Source organism: Trachymyrmex septentrionalis, unplaced genomic scaffold (genome assembly GCF_001594115.1).
Source record: "Trachymyrmex septentrionalis isolate Tsep2-gDNA-1 unplaced genomic scaffold, Tsep1.0 scaffold60, whole genome shotgun sequence".
NCBI lineage: Eukaryota > Metazoa > Arthropoda > Insecta > Hymenoptera > Formicidae > Trachymyrmex > Trachymyrmex septentrionalis.
In genome coordinates, this window is record NW_017305779.1 from 2,191,867 (window position 1) to 2,204,357 (window position 12,491).

General features: G+C 33.3%; 1 protein-coding gene across 2 annotated transcripts in view; it reads right to left on the minus strand.

Annotated features, from left to right (window-relative positions):
* Positions 1 to 12,491, minus strand: part of LOC108752461 (lachesin-like) — a 139,830-nt gene that overhangs the window by 64,415 nt on the left and 62,924 nt on the right. For both annotated transcript variants that reach the window (XM_018493290.1, XM_018493289.1), the window contains exon 2: positions 7,134 to 7,321. In XM_018493290.1, the coding sequence (XP_018348792.1) occupies positions 7,134 to 7,185 (52 nt within the window). In that variant the 5' untranslated portion in view covers positions 7,186 to 7,321. The remainder of the gene's footprint in view (positions 1 to 7,133; positions 7,322 to 12,491) is intronic.

Below are 12,491 nucleotides of genomic sequence, written 5' to 3' on the forward strand. Positions count from 1 at the left end.
AAATATTTATTTTCTGTATTTTTTATATTACATCCTATTTAATATTATAAATGGAATGAATTATTGAAATAATAATATGTATTTAATAATAACGTGTATTTGTACACATCATTTAACAATCGGATACATATTTTAAGTCGTTTACAGTATAATAAAATTAAAAGCTTTTAGCTAAACATTTTTTTCTCTAATTTTCTGCAGGCCATAAAATATTGCAATGATAAGAAATGTCCTTGTTCATGCAAATTGGTAGTTTAAAATGCTCGAAGGGACTGAAGCCTTGTTGCGGGCCTAAACGCTTGATTTTAACTTATTGCCGTATTCAGGACACGGGCTTGTGGTGCTTGGCGTTGACAGAAGTTAATGGAATACCGCTACCAGGTATGGGGTAAACTTCTACGAGGTCAACCGTTCGTGTGAACTTGCGCAACATCCTCGTAATGTATGCACTAACGTTGTCACAATACAGGTAAACTTGTAGTGGATAGTGAGGCATAGCCAAATACGAGACGCAATCAAATACTTCACTTTCGTTTATGTGATAAAGCTAGTTTACGTATTGTGTGTACATCATATTTTTTCGCGTAAAAGATTCGTTAAATATGGAAGAGTTAATAATAGTTAATAAGAGTTAATAAGAGTTAATAAGAGTTAATAAGAGTTAAAAATAGTTTTATTAATGACGACAGAGACAGCTCAATAATGAATTCTTTAAAAATTAGCTTAAAAATTAGAAGCTTCTTCCCCTCAATGGAAGTTAGTTAATTTCAAATAGACTCTACTTTAACAGAATTTTAGTTCGTAACACAGTTTCCGAGCTAATGTATTTAATGTCTGAAATTAAGAGACGAAGAAAGGCAATATTCCGTAGAATTTTTATTGCAGACGCCTCCAGATTTGTCGGGAGTAGTTAACAGTTCTTACGTTCAAATTAAAATAACCTCGTAAATTCGGGTGAATCAATAATACAGCGATTCATAAAAGTATAAATGTTACAGCCTGAAAATAACGAAATCATACATATACGAGATGTTAATATCCTTCGGGTGCTTGCATCTTGCATACATCTCATTTAATCGCGCCTCATTTTTCGTAAAATCTTATATAATTTACAAGGATATAATTCACATTTAGCTTTCGGTTTATAATTCTTTTATTCTAATGAATAATGGAATGAAGTACAACTAATAAGAATTAAATTAGAAATATAAAAATATTTCATTTTTTTTTTAATTTTAAATGTATTCTTTAATCTTTCAATTTAAGCTTTCAACTTTTATTCTTTTTACTTCAAAGACTAACAACTGAAATTTTTGTTTTAATGTAAATTCACACATACATTGTAAATTGTGGTTTAAATCGAATTTCAAGATTGACTGATTATTTTGATTTTAGCAATGAATTATTTTTGCATATAAAGATTGCGGCAGATATAATTAATGTAAAAAGGTTAGACGAGTTGAATCGAATAATTTATTCGCTTCGCAATTAAAAGCCGTTTTGTAATACGAAGTGGCTTTGAAGCAGCATAATGATTTTCAGGTAGATTTCTCTTCCTAGAACCTCACACAAGCAGAGTAATTAAAGGAAGTGGTACTTTTCCGTTCTTTGAAATACGCAGCCGTAGTTTTTCAAAGGCCTTCGTCGTTTAGAAAGGATTAAATGCGTTAAACCTTGCTTTCTTTTGCTATTACATTTCCTCCTTAATGGCAATAAAAAAATTAGAAACTACAATTGTTCCAAAAACACACAAAAAAATTTTTAATTAGTTAAAAGAAATAAAAGTGTAATATTTAAATGTATAGATACATGCATTCTAAGGATTTTTTTTTCTCTATATAATTCTCTTTATTATATAAAATAGTGTTTAAAAATTCGACGGAACATTTTTTCTCTCAAAAATATCCATATTTATGATGCAACAATTACAACATTTCCCTCAAAATGTAGTAAAAAATGTTTACTAGAATTGAAAAAATAGAAAAAATAAAAAGTTTAAAAATAAAGGTATTTTAGTATCTAACCAAACAAAGATAAAAATTATGTTTTAATTACATTGTTAATCAACGAGTTGATTGAAAGAATTATTAGTTCTATGCGATTAACTTATTACAGTCAGAAATACAAGCAAGTTTGGAGGTTATAATGAAAACGAGAGAGAAAAAGAGAAAATGATGGAAAAAGAAATCGGTTTAACGAAGTAACACTTAACGAACGTATCTTTCTTCCACGCTGTCTCCTTCTGTTTCTGTTTTTCGTATAATTTTTTTTTCCTTCAAGATCGAAAGTGATGCGCGCGGTGCATCTATCCTATATCGAGACTCAATTGGGTCTAGACCGCGGTTATCCGTTTATCGCTATATAACCACTGGAGAGTTGGCGAGGTAGATACATTCCCGCGAAAGGAGGCGAGCGATTAATCACGTTTTACTCGGTTCCGAGTCAGATCGACCAATTTGGCCGGAAAGGTCGTTGTTTGCCCGATAAGGAACGCCAGGGGATGGAAAAGCGATGCTGGCAGTGCCTTGTGGAACAATCGGTGAATCCGCAGTATAGACAAACAATCTTATCCGGTCACCGACGGATAAAACCTCCATCGTTTGCTCCTTTTTTTTTCTTTTTTCTTTCTTTTACTCGGCTAGTAGCCGTTCACTCGATTCATCGAGTCAAATCTCTACCGGAGTCCACCCCGCCAACCTTGCGTCGGTCCCAGACACGTTTGGGTGGTGCATTTTTCATGATGCATCTGGAAACGCTCGCTTGTAGCGTCTTACTGGCTACCGGTGGATAAGGCACTCCGGTTTCTTTATAGCGTGGACGTGAGGTGGTATTCCTTGCGGTTGACAAAGATATCGTCTTACGACATTGCACGGTCAATTTGATAGTAATTTTCGACAATGCGCTTCAATTTTTCAACGTCTGTCCAAAGAGAGAAAGACGATATTTGCAAAGAGTGAGCTGGAACAGATACTAAAGATCTGTTCTAGAAAAATATATAAAATGGAACTTTTTTTTGGCGTAAACACCAAATGAAATTATTCATACGAAATTAATTTAAATAGAAATAATTGGTTACAAATGTTCCCATGTACTAATTTGTCTGAAGATATAAGTCGCGCCGTTTAAAATAGATAGATTAGAAATAAACGCGCGTTTACAAATTTTTAATTTAAACGAAACTTCTTTATTTGATTAAAAAGTGCGCGAATATATACATCTTATACATACTCGTTTCTAACGAGATTGAACGATACCGTCGAGACTCTACCTGTCTCTCTTGCTATCTCTCATTTCTCTCTTTCTCTCTCTCTCTCTCTCTCTTTCTGTTCATCTATCTCTCTCTCTCTCTCTCTCTATCTATCTATCTATCTATATCCGTGAAGAGACCGGAGGCCCGCAAGCGGTAAATTAATTCGAACGACAAGCGCAGTCGGCGCTTCCACTCGCGCCGAATAAACATCAGGGCCAGAAGTTGACCAGACTGGAGCGATCCATGCCGCAGTACTGGAGGACGCGCCATATCTGCGATCTACGTGCCCATTTCCCGTGGCCCGTATAACGTATTTGGCACCGATCCTCCATTGCATCTGCATCGGACGTCGTCGGCGTTGCACAGGACGGATTATAGGACGTGTATCCCTTCGATCGCAAATTGCGCGACTCTATCTCCGCATCGACACGAGTCTATCTTCTTGTTTTTTTTTTCTTTGTGTTATTGCAGAAAAATTATTGATTTTTAATACCGAGGCGATTTTAATGGCGATATCGATATTGTTGATATTAATATTACGAAGAAAGTACTCTATATGTAAATTTGCCTTAAATTTATCGTATCTCAGAGAAGATATATTTAGAGCGTATGTTTTCATTTCAACTACTTATATATTCTAACGTATAAATTATTTCTAAAATGCAACACGCAAACTTTCAACGTGTGATGCTTGAATTATCCTCGCAGAAAAATTCTATATTTTCAATTATTTAATTATTGACTTTCGCATATTGTGTCTCGAAAATTTAATATAGAGTTAAGTGACATGGGAAGATTGCCGGAGGCCAACTATGTCCGTGGACTATAATCTAAACAAGCTATCATTAATTTCAGTACGTGTGGTGGATACTCTCTGTGCCAATAAACATCAGTGACAGCGACCAGGCTCGCGGCGTTTCTGACGCACTTTGGGTGCCGGCAACATTCGAGATATACCGTGCACACGCGTTTGTATGATATACGTAGTATATTTAGTATCATGGTATCCGCGCCAGATGTTGTCATCGCTCGGTTCGGACTTCGCAATGAACGTTCGTTTATTATTTCTCGACTAGCTCATGTTAATTGCGAATAAACTCGGACTTCAATTACCGACATTCGTGCAACTCGTGCACATTTTACTTGAATATGCTCTTTCAAGCGATTTACAGATCGTTTTCAGTTATTTCACGCGATGCATTTAGAATCAGTAATAAATAAGTGAAATTCGGCAGTGGCTGTTTTTTTTATTTATATTATAATTTAATTAATATTCTCTAATAGATTGAAAAAATATTTTTGTTTTATCAGAAAATACTTTACGGGAAAATTGAATTAACAAAAAGAGATTTAAATATTAATTTTATTACTAATTATTATGTACTATGAACGTATATTATTATATACTATATGCTCTCGTCCCTCGACTTAAAACATTAAAAGCAGCGATCATTATTCGAGCATTAAGTAAATTTTAAATGAATTAAATGAATTGTGTACACTGTTGTGTAACAAATATAAATCTCAATCTTCATTTGATATTTAAGAATATGACACGCTTGTTTGTATAATGAATATTCGACAGATAATTTGTTTACATAATTATTTATTAATGATTTATGCAACTATTTTGAATTATTTTACGTAAGTTGCATCTTGTATCTTAAATCATGTTTCAATTGCTCAATAGTTGGATAATCGATGCATAGTCTAGTATACGATACCTATTGGCAGAATTATACGTCAAGATCGAGTACGGCTGAGGTTAAATCGAATTTATTGCGTCGAGTCGATTGTTCGAGCAGCTAATCGGTACATCAATCACGAAAAAGGAAAGAGCAATTACTCGGCGGTGCACAAGCTATTAAGCTTTTATCACGATTCTTAAAGAGAACAGGTAGTTGTTCTAGAATATCTTTACCCAGAATTGGATCAGGCACAAGTTTAATTATAATAAAAATATGAGCATATAAAGTAGTATAAAAAGAAGTAAAAAATTAATTTTCAAGAATTGTTAAAAATTTTGGAAACTTTTTTAATTTTCAAATTAACTCGAGAAAGAAACTTAGTAACCTTTTAATACACAAACAATTCAATCAGCATATAATATTCTAAAAATATTTGTTTAACATTTATTGAATATTTTTTTATCAGATCTTTATATTAAATAAATGTTTAAAAAAACAATTTAAAAATATTATGTGCTGATCGGGCAGATGTAAAATTTTTTCCCCAAATAACTTGTTTCTTTTTACACACAAAGAGTATTATATTATTTCTATTAATTATCTAAGAATCTTTGTTTACGTTATAAAAGAAGAGTTATCAAGAAATTTGATAAACTTGACAACATATATTTAGGTGTCGTATGCTGAAGTAGAATAGTCCCGTGTGTAATAAATCGTAACGCAGCAGGATGAAATATTTGTAAAAACGCAATCGCTTCCTCTCTATTTACTGCTATCGGATAAACATTCGGGCAAGAATCTGACAGCTCGACGGTGGATGGTGTCGCGCTTCCGCAGTGAAGTGGCACTCGAACTACACTTTATTTATTTTGCGGACTGTGTATATAGAACATCGTTGGCATCGTGCCCCCGTTGCATCTGCGTTATTGCTCGTTGTCGGGCACAACAGATTTCGTATTGGACACCTTTCGCAATGTATCGACTTCTGCGTCAATCGCAATAAGCGTATCCGATGTAATGGACCGGGAATGATATATGTAACAGAAGCTTGCTGCTCAAATCGTGCACGTGCTTCAATTTACTTAGTTGCATCGATTAATGCGATTGACGAACGAAGAGATATTTCTTGTTAAAAGCTATTTCTACATATTTCATTGCCGGTAAATAATTTCATTTCCTTACTTTAAAAGTAACACAACTAAAAGAATATGATTTTCGAGTTATTAACATGGATGAGTTAGATGAAGATTATGCTATCAATCATTAAAAGTAAATTAACTTAACTTTAGTTTGTTAATTAAATAGTACATATATCGTTCTTAAGGTTTTAAAAAAAAAGATCATAATACCTTTTTCAAGAGTAATACATTTTGAATTGTATTGTTTTTATAAGTAAAAAAGAATCTCGTACACAGAACATTTAGAGTCAAAACAGTTTTGGTGATTGAAGTTTAAAGAAGAAATTGTTTTATGTTGAATTGAATCATTTTAATTGATCAAGGTGAACTGTTGATGATATTTCGAATTATGTGTGTGTGTGTGTGTATGTGTGTTTTTTTTACTTTTGATAAAGTATTCCAAATTCATTTTTTTGTAACTTTGTAGGATATCAAAATTATCAACTCAAAAAGGATAATTTTTTAAGGGCTGTAAAAATAACAAAAATGACATTTGTTCCCAAGAATTACGTTCCTAAGCATATATTCTTTTTACCAATATTAATTCATTAATCAATAATTTTCTGTTGAATTGAAAAATAGATTTACTTTTCTTTTTTCTGAAAAACTTAAATTTTTTAATTGTTTACTTTTGAAATATGGAGATGCGATTTAAAATGTGAAGAATAGAAACACGTTTTGACAATTACTTTTTCAAATTCTTTGTTTTTTCGTTCGCTGGAAACGGATTTCGCTTTTCCAGCGAAAATGATTCACAATTTTAAATTCAAAAAATAAAATCTTCTACATAATATTTATAAAATATCTAATACACATTGAATATCTTTCACTAATTTTGTTGTAATTTCAATATATGAAGCAGTGTAATTTTACAATTTGAAATAAGAGTGGAATATCTTATATATTTTTAGAAGAAATTCTGAATATCGTATTAATTTTTTCAAAAATTTCTTCAAATCATTTCGAAAGAATTGGGAAAGGGAGGGGGTCTGAGATCACAGAATCGAAATCACTTACCGATTGGCACGTTGACAGCGATGAGAATGACAAGAGCGCGGTGGCAGAGCATTGTGCGCTGCGGTGAGAAAGAGAAGAGCCGAGGAATCGTCCGTCGTTGATGGGAGCCAGGCCTGCTCTCTTTATCTACTTAACCCCGTCATCTTCTACGCGGACCTCCCTTTCCGATGCTCTGACACATAGCATGCCTGAAACAATCGCGATGGTTCGATCATTTACTTGAGAGGACAGTATTATCAGGCCCGTCGCGCTGCCGCTCGCTGTAACGATCGCCCACGCCGCTTTATCGTCCGTTTCCAGCGAACGAACTTTCGGGTTCGCTCAACGTGTTGCAGCTTTGCATCTCAAGATCGAGCAGCAGCGTTGCGCTCGCGTTCTCCTGTCGAGCATATCGTTTCGCTTGATGACGTTCATCGATCGTATCTTGGCCAACTTTGTTAAGAACGGAGCAATGTTAATTTCGCTATTCGCGATGAATAAGAAACTACTTTGACATTTTCGACACCGCGTATCTATGTTTGATGTACGATTATTAATGCAATTGCGATCTATCTTTCTTCCTTCCAGATATTAAAAGATAATCGTATTATTTAATCAAGATGTAATAAAAAAATTGTATCTCTAAAAGTTTGGAATTAAATGTATGTACATGAATTAGAATAATTAAGTTGACAATTTATTTTCACTGATTGAATTTGCAACACGTGTGTGACCAGTATATATCTTTCAACTGTTTGAATAGAGATTTTGAATAATTTGTTGCCGTAAACGAATTAAACTAATATAAATTAAGTAATTAGCATTAATTAAATTAATATTTTTAGTTTTTTTTTAAATTTTAATAGATGAAATAAGAGAAATATACATTTTTGTAAAAAAACCCCGTACTAATTATATGGAAGTCCTGTAATTAATTTTGATAATGTAGTAAATAAACAATATCATATAGACATGGCTCAAATAATGGATAATTTTTTAAATTATAATGTACCAAAGGTACATTGTGAGCACAAGTTTCACATTTTTGTTACACTGTAACTGAAAAACTGTCTATTTATTTGAGCCTTGTATAACATATTTTATTCATCACATTATGAAAATTCATTTCAGCAGGACTCAGTTTTCTATGTAATTAGTACGGGATTCTTTAGATATGTATTATTATGTGCCAATTTGGAAGAAAATTATCAAACTTCTACTTTTTGAGAAGCATAAATGATGCACTTGTACATTATTAAATGAGGCTTGATTGATATTTTTTAGTATTTTTAGAAATAGTATATTATTACGGTACTATTTACAATCCGCATTTACAAATTAATAAATGTCGCGATAAATTTAATTACATCGCTGTTACAATTTTGACGAGCGCGCTGTCAGTTAAAATAAGTTATTTCCGCGAATTTATAAATTATCACAGGCGCCGACAGAATTTACGGGAACGAAAACGGGTGGAATGCAAATAGCGCGTTTGTCACGTTTATGTAAGTACGTGTCACGTATATATTCGGCGATAAATTGCTCCTAAATGCATTTCCGCTTTAGACGATTTCTGTCGCCGTGGGAGAAATTAATCACGCGTGTTCACCGTCCATTATTTTATGACTTACGCGTACCGTGGGCGATATACTGATGTTACAGTACTCGTGAAGTAGCCGATTTTATTATATAAAATCCACGTGTCATATGTTCCACGTAATACGCACGATACAACACGATTCACTTCCGCTTATTATGCACATGGCCGTTAAGCGGCGATAAACCGTTAGTAATGTTATTCAAGTTCCGCCCGAAAATTCATTCTTCGATCGTCATGAAATAATCAGAGCACAGCCCATTGTTTCGATCGATTTATAATCATATATTAATAACTTGATTAAGATCGCAATCAAATACAAATGCCAGCAACGTCACTTTCAATTTATGGGTATCTATGAAAGTTTAATAATCAATTTTACAATCTTTGCTAGAGTGAAATAATGTTTTATGCAATAATTTTGCTTTGATCGTTCAATGTTAATAAACCAAACATTCGTTGCCAAAAATTTATACGAGTTGTGAAAATACCATGAAATATTTTATAACTACGAAAATGTACCAATTTTATATTTTGGTTTCTACAGAGAGAAAGAATCATTGACCTCTCTTTTTTTTTCTTCATTAACAAATATTATCAATTACACTTTTACGCGTGTGGATATCTTGCTGCACCTCCTACGTTCATAACCCTCTGCTTCCGTTGATCGTCCATCCATTCGATCCAATATAACGCGCATTAATCGAACTATGACATCCGAGTGTCGTTCCATCGTCGTCCGTTTGTTTCCATTTCATCAGCGCGCGAAGAATAATACGTTAACAATGAACGAGCTTGCAACTCGATTATCGACGCTTGCAAGTTTAAAGCAAACAGGATCTAGAGAAAGGGACGTCGACAAGCCGACGACTAGACATGACGACGAGGTAAAATGCGAAACACGGAAACACTGACGATGCTGCAGTTCGTTATTGGCGACGTGAAGCCAATCCATACCAATCTCGAAGCGCAAAGCCGACAACAAATTGTTCGGATCTCTTGCACATAAACGAACGAATAAAAAGTAACCATGGGGTTAACAGTAATTTGCATTCCGCATTTATGTATCGTACCCCTACACGCGTTATCTCTCGATGGTTCTGACCTGCAACTCGCCTGACCTCATTCGCGACTAATAAAACAGAGTGATAATTTATTGCCACTCCTGCGAATCATCAATAAACATATAATGTCAATTTTGCTGTTTGTCAATGGTATATATTCCACTTTGCGAAAGATGTTCTTATAGAAAAATAAAATAAAAATCAATCAAGAATCAATTAATTAAAAAAGCGACAATATGCGGCGCTTCAAAGTTAAATTTAAAAATAGCATCTTGGTGCTTAATAATATTTCTATATGAATATTTTAATATATTTTTTACATCAAATTGCACGCTAAACACAATCGATGTTGAAAAAACGTAATCCTAAATTAAAGCTGGAAATAGTAATATTATAAATTCAATATTGATCGTCAATTAATAATAATGATTCTAACAAACATCTTAAAACATTGAAAAGAACTTATTATAATTTGAAAAATATATTTAAATATAGATATATTTATAATATAGAAATATCATTAAGTATTAAGATTTAGTCGATAGATATTAGATTTGATCACATATTGGCACTTTTTTTTACTTAAGATTTATTTATTTGTATAAACGGTCTAGTTTAATTTATTAAAAATCAAGAATTAGACGATTAAATCTTTTATACATATAATTCTATATTTTACTGATTTTATCTTTTTATAATTGGAAATAATTGGAAATATAAGACATGTTTTAAAAGGGACTAAAAGAGAAGAATGCCGATAAACAGAGCTTACGCAGGGATGTTACGTGCAAAGATAATATGATAAGCAAAGGGTGGTTTGTGATAAAGCTGGCGTGTGAGATAATGTGAGCGAGATAATTATTTTTCCACTACGACTGTTGATAAATCTTATTTCCTTTCTGTGATTAATTAGCGGGCCTAGACGGAAATGATAATGGATGCGAGATAGATACCAGTTCGAGTCTAAGAGAAGATGAAAAACAGTTCAGTCGGAATAAATGTCGGACGTGCCATCTTGATGCGCATGAATGACGAACGATATATGCAAATCGCGCTTCCGAGAAATTCTAATTATCTAAATTTTATTACATATTACATAATTTCTTTATATCCATATTATTTCCTAATTCCGTTTTTTTTTTTTTTTGAGAAAAAAATATTTGCTTGATATCTTTTCTCCAAAAGCGTTGAATCTTGAAGAATTATAAATTTTTTTAATTCCAGGAATTTTTTTCATCCCTCTAATGAATTCTTTCTTTAATCTTGAATGTAACAGCGATTTTTTAAAAATATATCTGCTTTTCTCGATTTTCAAATTAAAAATATTTTATCTCATTTATTCATTTTTGTTAAATAAATTATACAAAAATGATTGAATTTCAGAATATTGATTTGCACTTTCTCCAAAAATAAAACAGCCTCTCTCTCTCTCTCTCTCAACTTCTGAATATAAACTTATGGAAATTTTAGTATTTTTCGGAATAATAATTATTTAGATGCTTATTTTCATCCGTCGCGTATCAATATCGTCGCGATATATATACATATTACTCAGAAACTCCTTAGCATTGCAACCGAATGGCAGGACATTAATCCGCCAATCTTCCGTAACACGATCAGGAGTTCACTAAGACGGCATGAAACCAAGCTAATATATGAATGAGGAAAACGATTAAATTCGAAACTAGCTATTTCTCTTAGACTTGGTATCCCCGAGAGCTCTAACGCTCTCTGCAAAGTTCAGTTCCACTCGCAACAGAAGCGTCGAGAGAGGCCACCTATGTGCAGGATACGGAATATGTAAGACACGCGCGCACACGCGGGAACTATCCTCGGTGTAGCACGGCGTGTAGGTCGGCAAATTCGTGAATATTCAGTAACTCTGTCCGACCTTCCCCGGGGCGAGTTTACGGTCCTCAGTCTCGCTTTTACGAGTTCGTCAGGAAGAAACGACTTCGCGCCGAATCGACGAGACGTCCTTTTCTCGTATCGTCACCAACGCACTCGGAGACATTTTCTTTCTATTGTAAAAAGATATCCGACAAGAAGAGGAATTCATTTAGAATTTTATTTTAACAAACTACATATAGCCAAGGAGTTGCATCACGGAATGCAAGCCTCGGAAAGGTCAGATCAAGATACAGGATGACGTAGGCTGATACGCGTCAGTAATTGTAACAGTGGCTATCGTTATTTAATTTTGTTCTCTTTTTTCGTTATCTCAATTCGATGAGGATTACTCGATCAATAATCCAATTCGATATTTTACATGTTATCAACAAAGTGTTATTCAGTGAAAACGTTTTTATTCGAATTAATAGAAGAAACATTTTACAGCCCCACATCGCGAAGCCATAAAATGTATCTGTATTTAAGGATAGGTATCGATCCCTCACGCTCATGCGAGGTCGCGCATAAAATTAAATGACGTCTTTTAGCGCGAACGTATTTATCATTTATTATTTAGGACATTTTTAGTTTTAAATTCCAACTTTAAAAAACCAAATATCCGTGTTTTATTATATATTATCTTATATTACACGTTCCATACACGCAAAACAATATTTTGCTGCTTCAGCTAGAATTATAACTGTTTTTTTGTATCTCATACGCATAGAATTTATAACACAAATATAAATTCTATCTCTGTTATCTATATGATTAGATACAATACGTGCGCAGTACTTACTAGAAATTTATCTATTCCAGCTATCTTTT